At 32.6% G+C, this 15,575-nt stretch overlaps 1 protein-coding gene across 1 annotated transcript; it reads right to left on the bottom strand.

Moving 5' to 3' along the window:
* Window positions 1–2,359: 2,359 nt before the first annotated feature.
* Window positions 2,360–3,261, bottom strand: LOC140961819 (major pollen allergen Bet v 1-D/H-like). Its single transcript, XM_073420537.1, has 2 exons — window positions 3,001–3,261; window positions 2,360–2,818 (listed from the first exon to the last, which is right to left on the bottom strand). Exons 1-2 carry the CDS (start codon window positions 3,185–3,187, stop codon window positions 2,517–2,519), a joined length of 489 nt encoding a protein of 162 aa, XP_073276638.1. The 5' UTR covers window positions 3,188–3,261; the 3' UTR covers window positions 2,360–2,516.
* Between the last annotated feature and the right edge of the window lie 12,314 nt (window positions 3,262–15,575).

Below are 15,575 nucleotides of genomic sequence, written 5' to 3'. Positions count from 1 at the left end.
ATTATCCGTAGTCTCAATATATTGACTTAGATAAATTTGGATCTCATTGTAATTGGTTGTTGTCACCGATTTTCCTTTGAACTTTTGTCGTTTCAAACTTTGAAAGAAGTTCAGTGCTCCACTTTTGCTCTTATATGTCGGCATCTCCTCCGGCTGCGCACTCGGTTCATCACATTGTTCACTAGCATACAAATCAAACAATTCTTGGAGAGAATGCATGATTGACTTCTTTTGATCGTCAACATTCTTCCCAAGAAATTTAGCATAATATTCAAAAAACACGTCTAATCCTCCTTGATTTTGAGTAGGATCAAGTAATGTTGCTAAACCATGCACAATTGGGATAGTTTCCCAATATTTTAAAATTTTGTTTTCCATATTTGAAACAAAATCGCGCATAACAGAATCATCGCGATATTCAATAAATTTATAAAACATATTGAAAAGCAAAGGTAGAAACATGGTTGAAGTAGGGTAGTTAATGCCAGAAAATTTTTTGGTTGCTTCTTTAAAAATTTCTAACAAAGAAACACATTTAATCAAAATATTCCAATCATTGTCAGTTAGCATTAAAGATTGTGTTGTAATATTATTATAATATGGAGTAACTAAATCTTGAAAACGTAATAAAGTATGAAACAAGTGATATAAAGAATTCCATCTAGTTTCAATAGGAAGAGGAAATTTTTTAAATTTAATTCCAGTTGATTCGACTAGTGTTTTCTAGTCACGTCCATATCTTCTTTCACGTAATAATTTCCCACATAATTTGAATTTTTCTATTACAGTGGACATTTGTTCATCGCAGGCACATTTAACACATAAGTTGATAATATGACATGCACATCTAACATGAAGCAAATTACCTTCTAAAATTGGTTTTAGTGAATCTTTAAGATATTTAATTGCAAGAGTATTGTCACTCGCATTATCTAACGTTATCGACATTATTTTATTTTGTATGTCATAAATCTTAACAACATTTAAAACATATCTAGCTATAGTGTATGCGTTGTGAGACGATTCTAAATGATCTAGCGCTAAAATTCTTTTTTGCATTGTCCAAGTTTCGTCAATCCAATGACATGTAACAACAAGATATGATTCATATTTTAAATTCGTCCAAATATCAATTGTCAAACTAACTCTACAAGAAATATTTGAAAGATGCGATTTTAGTGTTTCTTTATATTCTTTGTAAATATCAAAACAATATTTCTTAAGTGTGTGCCTAGAAATATTGTGAAAACTAGGTTGAATAGTACTAGTAAATTCAACAAAACCTTCTTGTTCAGCTATTATAAAAGGTTGACAACATTTGGAAACAAACTTTACGATGGCTTTCCGAGAAATTTCTTTTGTAATTGTAAAAGCTTTACCACTAAAAGGATTAATTTGTTGTTGTATTGGTTCCCTACCGAATGGTTGTAGCGTATCAGGGTCAAGTTTATGTACTTTAACTAAATGTTTTTTCAAAGTACCGGTACCACCGGAACCACCACCCGTTTTGTAAGAATACCTCGTTTCGCAAATTTTACAAACGGCAAAAGAGTTATTCGTACCTTGTTGTTCAATATCAAAGTGATCCCAAACTTTGCTTCGCTTTGCACGGGCTGTCGTCGTGCTCGTTGACATTGTGTTGCTTGCTCGAGTAGACGATGGTGTCCCTACATCTTTTTTGGGGAGTTCCATGGCTTCTTCATCCTCGTAGCCAGGTTCGACTTCATCAAAGTCGGGGATGTAGCCAAAATGTTTACCAAAGTCGGGAGCGTATTCGCCACCACCACCACGACGGTTTGAAGATGATGTCATTGAAATTCAAAATATTTATATGAGTAAATTGCGAAATATTGAAAGTCAAATATTGATTGTAGAGAAGTGAGAAGTTGAGAGAAAATTGATATGTGGAATATAAAAAATGACTTGTATTTATAGATGATTTTGAGGGTTAAAAAAATAATAATATTTACAATTGGGGGCCAAATTTTTTTAAAAAAAAGAGCACATTTCAGTAGCCGTTGAACGGCTACAATGCAGCCGTTGGCCCAAAGGCCATTTTTTTATTATTTTTTTTAAAAAAAATCGAATTATGGGTTCCGGGTTCGGTTCCGGATACGGACCGGAACCGATTTGGAACCGGACCCAGAACCGGTTGAACCGGTTCAACCCACAAACCAACGGATTGTACACGGTTTCGGGTCCGGTTCTACCATACCGGTTTCGGTTCCGGTTCCGGTTCCGCAAGCATGCCTACCATAAGGTAGGGAAAATTCCCGATTCAGTACTTAATGTTTTTGACTTAGTCTGTTGCCAATACTCATAAAATTATTGACGAATTAAAACATGTATAGGGGAGCGGTAAGAAGAAAGGATAAAAACATATTATTATTTCAAACTTTCACTTTTTAAGCATAACAAAACACCACATAAATTAAAGTAAAAACAATAGATCCACACCTCACATGCCCATTCATAGGGCTTATTTGTTTTCATATATGAAAACTTTAAATATTTCTCTAAGCACAAAAATCAGGATGAGCAACAAGGTAAGCTTCAGTAGCGGTGAAGAATGTCATGCCATGTTCTTTTGCAGCCTTAAACTCCTCCTCTGAGATGTGGGTATGACCAGGTTTCAAATGATGTTGATTCTTCAACTTGATGATGCATCCACCGTCACCAGAATCCACAAACTTATGTTCAGAGTGCAACGACTCCATCTTTTCCCCGAGCCCAGGTCCCTCAAAGAGTACGATCTTCACCACTAGGTTCTCGGCATCGACGAATTCGAGCTTGTCTTTCATGTGGGAGAATGGAGCACCTGCAATGTTATAAGACACAATGTGCTTGAAACATTATACTGTTTTATCCATTTTTCTGCTTAAAGAATAAATATGTATATTACCTACATCTATATATAATTATGTTGTGTGCATGCATGATATTCATGTACGTACATAATTAATATATAAATTCAAAAAAAATGAATTTTAATTATGTTACCATCTGGGAAATTTAATTGCCTGACACATCCGGTTGCGCCACCTTCTCCTTCGAGAACGTCGATGCTCTTGAAGATATGAGGGATTATTTTCGGTAAGACGTGGTGGCCATCGGTTACGATTGTCTTGAACATCCTCTTTGGGGTGACTTGAACTTTGATTTCAACGGAGAATTCGACGACTGCCATGTTTTTCGAGCACGTAAGAAAGAAGTATTGAACACAAGTTTGGTGATATGCTATGAATTGGCTTGGGAAAATTGCTGAGATTGTGATGGGAATTTATAGGAGAAAATGGGAAAACATTTAGAAATAACAAAATCAACCCATGTAAGATAAGAATTTTTAATGTGTTCACTTGCTGTATTTTATATATTTATTTATTACTTTTTAATTATTAAATAGATATGAACTTTTTTTTTTATTACTGTCAGAGCACTCCACCTCTGACTTCAAGGTTAAAGTTTCTAGAATTTCAAGGTTTTCATTTATTTAAATTATAAATACTGTTGTGAAAAAGTAAAAATTTACGGTAAAAAAGTAAAAATCTCAAACTCTCAAAATTATCACACTACACACTTTATAATATTTTTCTCTCAACTCAATTGTGATTTTCTTCACAAATGAGAGATCTATTTATAGAAAATTTTTACAAATAATCCAAAAATAAAATACATCATTACCTACATCATCACACACTAATTTTCAATATTCAACACCTAATTTTACCTAATTTTCAACATTCAACATTCACATTTTCAACACAAATATTTAACACATTTTTAAATAATTTTTCAACACTCCCCCTTGTGATGATGATCATAATGATTGTATACATTACGTGTTTTTATACTGCCTCGTTAAAAACCTTACTAGGAAAAACCCATTGGGATAAAAACCATAGTAAGGGAAAAAGAGTGCAGTCACGTAAACTCCCCCTCATGTTGACACGAACAATTCTTCACAAATTTCGTAGATTGCGCATCCCAATATTATATATGTGCTTTCTGAATATTGTCGTAGGAAGTGCCTTTGTGAAGAGATCTGATGAGTTTTCACTTGATTGAATGTGACGAACATCAATACATTTATTCTTCTCAAGCTCCTTGGTGAATGCGAAGAACTTAGGAGGAATATGTTTAGTTCTGTCGCTTTTTATGTATCCTTCTTTCATTTGAGCAACACATGCAGCATTATCTTCATATAGTATCACAGGCTTCTCGTCGAATGATAATCCGCATGAGATTTGGATATGTTGAGTCATTGATTTTAACCACACACATTCACGGCTTGCTTCATGTAGTGCAATAATCTCGGCATGATTTGATGAAGTTGTTACAAGTGTTTGTTTCTGTGAACGCCAAGAAATTGCAGTGCCTCCACGAGTAAATACATATCCAGTTTGAGAACGTGCTTTGTGTGGATCAGATAAGTATCCAGCATCGGCATAACCAATTATACTTGGATTAGCATCTTTTGAATACAAAAGTCCCAAGTCTGTCGTTCCTCGTAGATAACGGAATATATGTTTAATTCCGTTCCAATGTCTCTTTGTTGGATATGTGCTAAATCTTGCCAATAAATTTACGGCAAAAGATATATCAGGCCTTGTACAATTTGTAAGATACATAAGGGCACCGATAGCACTTAGATATGGTACTTCTGGACCAAGAATATCTTCATCATCTTCACATGGACGGAATGGATCCTTTTCTATGTTTAATGATCTAACAACCATTGGAGTACTTAAAGGATTTGATTTGTCCATATTAAAACGTTTAAGGATCTTTTCTGTATAATTTGTCTGGTGAACAAATATTCCACATTCTTTTTGTTCAATTTGTAAACCCAGACAATACTTGGTTTTTCCAAGATCCTTCATTTCAAATTCTTCTTTCAAGTATGACACAACTTCTTGAATTTCCTTATTTGTTCCAATGATGTTTAAATCATCAACATATACAGCAATAATTACGCATCCGGATGTTGTTTTCTTAATGAAAACACAAGGGCATATTGAATTATTTACATATCCCTTTTTCATCAAGTGATCACTTAGCCTATTATACCACATTCTGCCGGATTGCTTCAACCCATATAATGATCTTAGTAATTTCACAGAATAACATTCTCTGGGTTTTGAACTTTGTGCTTCAGGCATCTTAAATCCTTCAGGGATTTTCATATATATATTACTATCAAGTGATCCATATAAGTAGGCTGTAACAACATCCATAAGACGCATTTCTAAATTTTCAGATACTGCCAAGCTAATCAAATACCGAAACGTAATTGCATCCATCACAGGAGAATACGTTTCTTCATAATCAATTCCAGGCCTTTGAGAAAAACCTTGTGCAACAAGTCGAGCTTTATATCTTACTATTTCATTTTTCTCATTTCGCTTTCGAATAAAAACCCATTTGTATCCAACAGGTTTTACACCTTCAGGTGTAAGGACTATAGGTCCAAAAACATTACGTTTATTTAGCGAATCCAATTCAACCTGGATGGCATCTTTCCATTTTATCCAATCCTGCCGATTTTTACATTCACCAAAAGATTTTGGTTCATGATCTTCATTATCATTTATGATGTCGATTGCCACATTATAAGAAAATATATCATCAATTTCTTCTATATCTTTTCGGTTCCATATTTTTCCAGTATTAATATAATTGATAGAGATTTCATGATTCTCGTCAGTTTGTGGTTCTGACAAAACATTTTCATCATCATGTGTTTCTTCAGGAACATCATTCTCTATTTTGTGATCATTATGTGTTTCTTCAGGAACATCATTCTCTATTTTGTGATCATTGTGTTTCTCTATGAATTTTCTTTTTCGAGGATTTTTATCCTTGGAACCAACTGGCCTTCCACGCTTCAGGCGTTTAATGACATCATGACTATCTTCAATTTGTTTCTTCGGAATTTCAATTCGAGCAGGGGCATTTGCAGCATGTATATATGATTTAGTTACCCCTTTTGTGTCTGCAAATGCATCTGGTATTTGATTTGCTATTCTTTGCAAGTGCACAATTTGCTGTACATCTTTTTCACATTGTTTTGTTCTTGGATCCAGATGTAACAATGATGATACATACCATGTAATTTCTTTTTCGGTATGTTTCTGTTCTCCCCCTAACATTGGGAAGATTTCCTCATTAAAATGACAATCAGCAAAACGTGCTGTGAACACGTCGCCTGTCTGTGGTTCAAGATATCGAATGATCGATGGACTATCATAACCAATATAAATTCCAATCTTTCTTTGAGGTCCCATTTTCTTTCGTTGAGGTGGTGCAATAGGCACATACACCATACATCCAAAAATTCTCAGATGAGAAATGTCTGGTTCTTTACCAAATGCAAGCTGCAATGGGGAGTATTTATGATATGCACTTGGTCTGATGCGAATTAATGAAGCAGCATGTAAAATTGCATGTCCCCATATAGAAATAGGGAGCTTTGTTTTCATAATCATTGGTCTAGCAATCATTTGCAGACGTTTAATCAATGATTCAGCCAATCCATTTTGAGTATGTACATGAGCAACAGGATGCTCAACAATGATTCCCATAGACATACAATAATCATTGAAAGTCTGGGAAGTAAATTCACCAGCATTATCAAGTCTAATTTTCTTGATTGTATAATCGGGAAATTGATTCCTCAATTTTATTATTTGAGCAAGTAATCTTGCAAATGCAACATTTCGAGTTGACAATAAACATACATGTGACCATCTGCTGGAGGCATCAATCAATACCATAAAGTATCTGAATGGTCCACATGGTGGATGGATTGGTCCACAAATATCACCCTGAATACGTTCAAGAAACATTGGTGATTCAGTTTGGATTTTGGCTGGTGATGGTCTTATAATAAGTTTTCCAAGAGAACATGCTTTACATTGAAACTTATTATTCTGAAAGATCTTCTGGTCTTTCAATGGATGACCATGTGTATTTTCTATAATTCTTCGCATCATTGTTGAACCAGGATGTCCTAATCGATCATGCCAATTGGTTAATATTGAAGAATTATCAATTACCATGTTTGATTCAATGGGACGTATATGTGTATAATGCAATCCAGTAGGGAGCATTGGTAGTTTTTCAATCACATATTTCTTTCCTGATTTATATGTGGTAAGACACATATATTTCTCATTCCCTTCATTCATTGTTTGAGTATCATACCCATGGGAATATATATCATTAAAACTCAACAAATTTCTTTTCGATTGTGGTGAATATAAAGCATCATTGATCAAAAATTTTGTACCATTAGGTAACAAAAATTGTGCTTTACCACATCCTTTAATCAAGTCTACAGGACCTGATATTGTATTCACCGTTGTTTTTGTTGGTTTTAGTTCCAAGAAATATCTTTTATCTCGGAGGATAGTGTGCGTTGTACCACTATCAGGTATGCAAACTTCAGCTTGGTTCGTAGCATTTTCCATATTTGAACTTCAAAAAAATATGCAATGAAATAAAATTATTGACAATAAAATACAATACAATATAACACACTATAAAACATTATCATACGAATACATAAAAAATAAAATATTTTACATATTTATTCCACCATCAAATTGATCATTATCTGAGAAATCAATCAGAAAATCTCCAGCATCAAAATGAGTTGAACCACTCAAAGGTTCACTGTGTTCAGTAAAGTTGGTCTCCTTTTCTTTCCCCTTTATTGATTCTTTATAAAGTTTACAAAGGTGCTCAGGGGCTCGACAAATACGGGACCAATGTCCTGGAGTACCACATCTGAAACAAGAACTTTCAAATCTTTTTGAGTGATTCTCATTAACACTCATATTCTCTTGATGCCTTTTCGGTGGGTGGTTTGGGACGTTCTTTTGAGATGAGTTATAGAAATAACTATCTCGATTATTTTCAAAACCACGGCCGCGTCCACGACCACGACCACTTCCACGTCCACGTCCACGTCCACGACCACGACCACGACCTCGATTTTGTCCTCGACCAAAATCTTGTCTGTAACTTTGATTTTGGTTTCCAGGTTTAAATTCATTTTTGCTTACAGCATTTACTTCTGGAAATGCTGTTGATCCAGTGGGTCGGGACTGATGATTTCTCATTAATAGCTCGTTGTTCTTTTCCGCCACAAGAAGACAGGCGATGAGTTCAGAATATCTCGCAAATCCACGCACTCTATATTGTTGCTGTAGTGTTATATTTGATGCGTGAAACGTGGAAAATGTTTTTTCAAGCATTTCCGATTCTGTAACCTCATGTCCACAAAATTTTAACTGCGAGATTATTCTATACATCGCTGAATTGTAATCACTGACTTTTTTAAAGTCTTGGAATCTTAACATATTCCATTCATCACGGGCGGTCGGAAGTATAACTTCCCTTATATGTTCAAATCTCTCTTTTAATCCTTTCCACAGAGCCATGGGATCTTTTTCGATGAGATATTCACATTTTAAACCTTCATCAAGGTGTCGTCGTAAAAATATTATAGCTTTTGCTTTTTCTTGTGATGAAGATATACCATTTTCTTTAATGGTCTCGCTTAGACCCAATGACTCAAGATGCATTTCTACATCAAGAGTCCATGGCATATAGTTTTTCCCAGTAATATCAAGAGCGATGAATTCGAGCTTTGCCAAGTTTGCCATGGTGGTACTAAAAATTACGATGCATTTTATTAGTTAATGAATATTGCAATACAAAGTAATGGATAAACAACAAGTACAAGTATTCGTAAAAATAAAGAAAACACACGAGGAGGATATTCTCCGATAAATACAAGACTGGTGAGTATGATAACCAAAATAATTAAAAATAACCTCGTGAAAGCCATCTTCTTTTTTTCTTCGAAAATTTGATGAAGAATAATTTTTAGAGAAGAAGAGAAAGTTGGAGTGATTGAATGTATTTGTGAGATTGTATTTATAGAGCAAAAACTAGCCGTTTTGTTACCGTTTATTACCGTTGGTGTATAAGAAAATAAATGTATGTATTTGTATAATTTTATGGTAATAATATGGTGTATATAATATTAGTCATATTTAAATAATTATGTATATCATATCACATTATTATAATTAGGTGTCATAAGTTATTTTGTTTAAAAAACCTTATAGGCTTTTATACTTGTCGTATCCCTTACCGGGAGTGTGGGATGTCGTCTTAACATCCTCCCAGGATTTATAACAAGTTTTTGAAAAAATTATTTTTATTATTTCTAACAATAACATTATATTATATATTACATATATAAACAATAAATAAATAACAGTAAAATAAATATTATTACTTTTGTTACCTTTTTCTTCTGTTCGGAGCTTGGAAAAATATGGAGGACTTTTAGAGCTTCGTGCTGATAACGTGTTGTGAAAAAGTAAAAATTTACGGTAAAAAAGTAAAAATCTCAAACTCTCAAAATTATCACACTACACACTTTATAATATTTTTCTCTCAACTCAATTGTGATTTTCTTCACAAATGAGAGATCTATTTATAGAAAATTTTTACAAATAATCCAAAAATAAAATACATCATTACCTACATCATCACACACTAATTTTCAATATTCAACACCTAATTTTACCTAATTTTCAACATTCAACATTCACATTTTCAACACAAATATTTAACACATTTTTAAATAATTTTTCAACAAATACCAAGATTTATTAATTATTTGTTTATGGCCTGAAGAGTAGGTCTCTCTTGATACGGTCTCACGAATATTTATCTATGAGACGGGTCAACCTTGCCGATATTCACAATAAAAAGTAATATTTTTTCATGGATGACCCAAATAAGATATTTGTCTCACAAAATAAGACCTGTGACACCGTCTCACATAATTTTTTGTCTTAGTTGAGTCTCTAATTTATTTTATAAATAAAAATTTTTTCAAAATAAATAATTTTATTTTTCCATATTATATTCAATATCATCATCATGATTATTATATGTATATGTAAATTAAATGAGAGCAAACAAGTTTTCAAAATCCATAGTTTCAAAAAACTCAACCCAAACACATTCTTAATGCTTTGTCAAACTTTCACCAGTTCCTTTCTTTTCTTTGCTTTTTTCCCATCAAACCGTAAATCTCAATTAATAAAGAAAAGAAAATGCNAGTTATTCAAATAAAGTAAATAAAAATATATAAATTTATATAAATATATTTTTCATGAATATCAACTTTGAACAAAAATTAGAATAAACATGGATATCCAGTCTGAACACAATGTGGAGGGAATTAAATAATTGGTCAAAACTTGAAGTCGTTAGCTATTTTTGTTATTGGCAATCGTTATCCATATCTATATTAAACACATTTCTAAGAGTCATCACAACGTATGGGATAGGAAATATATTCAACTAATAAATAAAGATTAAATAAATATAGTTGTTTTTCCTGAATTTTGAACATGTCTTGCAATTCTGAAAACATATGAAAAAGACATATTACCGGGTACTAAGGGACAACGTACTAAGTCGAGAGTGTCCGAGTTCAAAGAATAGACGAGCGTTGGACAAGTTATTAGGAGTTCGATTCCTTCTACTAAAATTTTCTCGACGAGTCTGTCGCACATGATTTGTGCAATCCAGTTTATTTGGCTAATATGATTTGGAGACCATTGTGTTAGCCTAAGAATTTACTCAAGTGCACCAAAAGGTAGCATTTTGCATGTTCAATTATTAAAAAAAAAAAAAACTGATCGAAATTATAGCACTTAACTTTGATTAATTTAATATAATCCAAGGTAAAATCCATTCTCAATCTAAGAAAATAATTAACTAAATTATTACACAAGATTTTAATGTAATCCCTTGAAAACCAAATAAAACATCAGCTATGAATTAATTTGGGACAAAGGTATTATAAATTGAAATGAAAACATGTTTAACAACTTCATATAATATGTTTTAAATGAATGTGTTTGCACGATATTTTGAATTGTGGGTGTGTCAGGTGCGAAAAACACCAACTTGAGTTAATAAATAATAAAATATAACCCGTAGAATTGCAACGATTATGGGTATTAAATTTGAATGTCTCATAAAATCTCCTAAACAAATGCAATATCAAAACAAAAGAAAACTAAAGAAAAACTATTGTAAATTAAATGATAAACTCCCAATATGATTTATGTTTACAATAAACTGTAAGAATTTACAAAACAGTAAAGCAGCTTTGATGAAATTTGAACGATTATGATTTGAACTATTTGAACCAAGAATGAAAAACATGAAACATGGAGTGCGTGTGATCTGGATTATATTTATGTTTTGTTCACTTGCTATATTTTATATATTTGTTACTTTAATTAATTTTAGACATTTTTATTAATTGTTTTTGAAAACTGGATTATTTTAACCGTGAGCACTCCACCTTTGACTTTAAGGTTAAAGGTTCTAGAATTCAATTAGGTTGATTTATTTAAATTCTCGTCATATAATATAAGAGTTGTTTTAATATTAAATTTGAATATGTCTTTTTACTGTTTTTCCTGAATTTTGAATATATCTTGCAATGCTGAAAAACCTATGAGAAAGACGTAAAAGGTACTAAGGTGCAGATTAATTGACATCGGGATTCATTGGTTTCAAATAAATTCTCGAATAAAATCTGAGTTTTATTGTACCACATGTGATTTTACTTTAAAATTTTGAGGTAGATGTGCAAACTTTCCAAGCAAGAGCTCTTGCGTAAGACGTGGTCGGATTCATATGCCGAGCTCCTACACACATGCAGCAAACACGTGAAAATGGTGCAGGAAGAATTTTTGACGTGATCTCTCTGACACTTAGGTCACAAATAGATTTATCAATATAAGTGTGATGTTAAACCATCTTAACGACCTATAACCTGTAGTGGTGTATGGGTATGAGCCGAGGTCTATGTTGGTTCAGCCTAATGGCTCATGATCGTTACATATTGCATCACTATTTAACTGCTCGGATGTCTTCTCTTTCGAGACAGATTGATCACTGTATGTAGCAGGCAGAGCCTTCGTCGGTTTGGTTGTTCATTCACCACCAGTCTTATTTCAAGTTCGAATTCATATGTCTTAAGATCAGCAAACTGATCATACATGTCAAGCTTGTCAAGGTCTTTAGATTCACAAATAGCCATAGTTTTCCATCAATTATTTTGAGACTGCCCTCATTACTTTTAATGTTATCTCATGATTTCCATACTCTTTGATAAGAGCAGTCAGTTCAAAAAAATGATTTTGCTCACTCTTTCATCGAAGTCTGACATAGACTCTCCAACTTTAATATTGATATTGTCAATTTTTTGAATATCAACAGCCATTTTGTTTCCTTTCGTCTAGTCATTGCATTTGCACAGTTGTATTCGCTCTCCCATATATCTTTGCCAATGGAGCACATCTTGATTTCGCTAAAAGTCTTCTTGTCCAATGTTTTATACAAGATGTCTTTGGCAACATTATTCATATTATCCTTTTTTTTGTCTTCAAAGCTTCATTCCATTCTTGGTTTTTCAATCATCTAAGGAGCACCGTCAGAAATAACAATGACAGTGTTTGCTTTCATGATCTTCATTGGTCCGTCGTGATGACATACCATATATCATCATCTTGTGCGGCTAATTGATCATGCATCTTGATTTTTCGATCGTCAAAATCCTCTTTTTAGAACATGAGAATTTTATTGAATGAGGCCATTGGAGTTTAATGTTCAGAAACAAAAATTAACCTACCCTAATACCACTTGTTAGGATTAGAGATTGAATTATAGGGGGTGAATGAATAATCTCAACAAATTCTGAAAATATTTTGGTTGGGATAGCAACAATGAAATGTAATTCTTGTTGGTGAGGTATCAATAAGCCAACATTTTTCTCATGGCACGAAAATTGGCTCATTGATTAAATTTGAACAGGGTGATCAATTAGGCAATCGAATAAATTGTTAGGACATAGTAACTGTTAAGTAAATAACACAATTTTGTTTCCAGATGTTTGGCTTCTTCAATACCCCTACGTCCCGCCTTCTTCCTTGTAAAAGAATTTCACTAAAAAACTTTGATAAGTACAATAGTTTGAAATTGCCCTCTTTAGTAGGACTTATCAAACAACCTAACCGAAACTCTTAGTATATCACAAACTTAAACAAATGAGCAGTAAGACTTCTTACTCTTAGTTACAAGGATTTTGCAAAGATCTTCTAAGCACAAAAATTATCCTCAATTATCAGAATTAATACTTTAGCGTGTGTTTGCTATGATCAGTTGGGCTCTTGAAAATCGATTTTAAATTTGAATAAATTTTCTCATATAGATAGAAAATGAAGCAATTAACCGAGAGTTTTGGAGTATGCCCTGATTGAGCTATTATGAAAAATAGTACACTTCGGGTAGTGCGTATGAACTCTGACATTCAACAGACCGAAAAAGATGTTATGCGAGATCTTATACAATTATCATATGGGTTTTATTCTTCAGGAATGATCTTCAAATGTTCAGAGAATGTACATTGTTTAGACTAACTGATCTACCGAGGTTTACAAAACTATCATTTTTCCTTTGATCAGCTCAACTTTTGTGAGTGACCCTTTTAGATCATTTTGCGTACTATCAAGTGACCTTTATGCATTCAAATAATGAACTGACACTTTTTCTTACAGTCAATAATGCTCTGATTAACAATTTTTCTTAGGAAACATATACACGTGAATAATTAATTTCTTTCTTGAATTCCGTTTGGTTATACTCTTAAATTATCCATTGGATCAACATCCTTGTTAAATCACCAAAACGTAAATGTTATAACAATATATATTGTTATATAATTGTGATTTTTTGTTATTTTTACATGTTTGATAAAATAAGAATAATTTTGGTTTTGAAAATGTGAATGCAATGATTCTTGAACTTATAAGAATTTGATTTCAATATCTATAATAATGCTGAAAAACATGAGATAAAAAGCTTCTCACATTTGGGATCAAATTAAACAAGTAAAAGTTGTACCAACGGAATTATATTTTGATAATGCATGAGAGTTTTGACCATATATATTTGATACTTTTGACTGATGCGGCTGGAATATTGGAAAATAGGACTATACAAGGAGTTTAATTGATGAAGAAGTTGACATTAAAGGGATGATGAAAGATGGCAAGATTTCGAGTTGGGTGATCCCGAAGGTTGGTTGTTGTGTGAGGTCATTGGCTCAAGGAGTTCAAACTGTTAGTATAATTGACGTCCGGTTGAAGCATTATTTGCTGCTTGAGATTCTCATTGGCGAAAGATTTCGAACGATGATCACCTGCTAGCTATTGTCATAGATAGTCGTTTTAGAGATGTTTTTCAAGGGAAAATTGCTTCCTTTTGTCTTTTCTCTTCTATTTTTGTCTCTTGGAGATTTTAGATATTTGTGTTATCAAATTTGAGTTTTAGTCTGTTTTTTTTTTTGTTGATAATTTTAGTCATTTTCCGACGTGACGCTGACGTTTATAGTAACACATCAGCATTCCCTATGAAAAAAGACTAAAATTGCAAGAATGAGAAGATGTATGATTAAAACTGAAATTCGATAACATAGATGACCAAAATAACAAAGTGACAAAATTATCTGACCACAAAAGCAATTTTCCATTTTTTCAAGTAATTATGGTTGATAATGTTTGTTATGAAAAAAAAATGTTAGGAGATGATACCACTTATATTGGTAGCACATACAACACCCACAACAGAGAGCACGATCCATTAGGAGTCAATTAAAAACAGCACAAACGAGATATTTTGGCATCAGAATAAAGAAGTTTTAATTACTTTCCCAAAATTAATTGGGTACAAAACGTCGAGTAATGCTACATGTACAACTAAATTTGTACAACAATTTTTACAACACAAAAAATTCAATGCAAAAATTTAATTTATCAACATCTCATGATAAATTCAATGCAAAATCTTACGATATAATAACAAAATCCCGCGATTTAATTGTTATAAATATCGTCGTACGATATTTTGGTTGTACCTTTAACATTATTCCAAAACGTCAACCCCACGGTTACTGAAAAGTAGTGGCCAAAGGGCTCTTTCTACCCCGTGGAAACGTTTTCTCCGGTGTCTATTTGCCATCCTTGAATTCTCTGTTGGAGGGAAAATGCAAAAAAGTTATTTGGATTAGCAGTGAAAAGAGGTGATTATAAGAATATATAGATGTTTGGAACAAAACATTGAACTAGTGTGGGCAGTGTACGACATCTAGAAGGATATCAAGTACCCCCAAAATGGATAATCTCCAATTTTAGTTAACCCGAAGAATCCAATTTCTAGAATGATATTAACTTTTTAGCTCTAAAATACAGATTCTCACAGTAAGATTTGTTATATTATTTTATTAAGATCTATAAAATAATTCAGTTGTTATCAACATACTTCATTAAAATAAATATGAGGGACATCTCATATTTAAAAATATATAAATACAAATATTATCTATATTAAAATGATAAATATTTTGAGTTTTGATTTATCATATTTTTGGTAAATATCATCAAGATAAGTCACAATCAATTCAAATTCTC

Source organism: Primulina huaijiensis, chromosome 16 (genome assembly GCF_012295235.1).
Source record: "Primulina huaijiensis isolate GDHJ02 chromosome 16, ASM1229523v2, whole genome shotgun sequence".
Lineage (NCBI taxonomy): Eukaryota > Viridiplantae > Streptophyta > Magnoliopsida > Lamiales > Gesneriaceae > Primulina > Primulina huaijiensis.
Note: the sequence above shows the minus strand (reverse complement) of the source record. Positions and strands in the feature narration are given on the sequence as shown.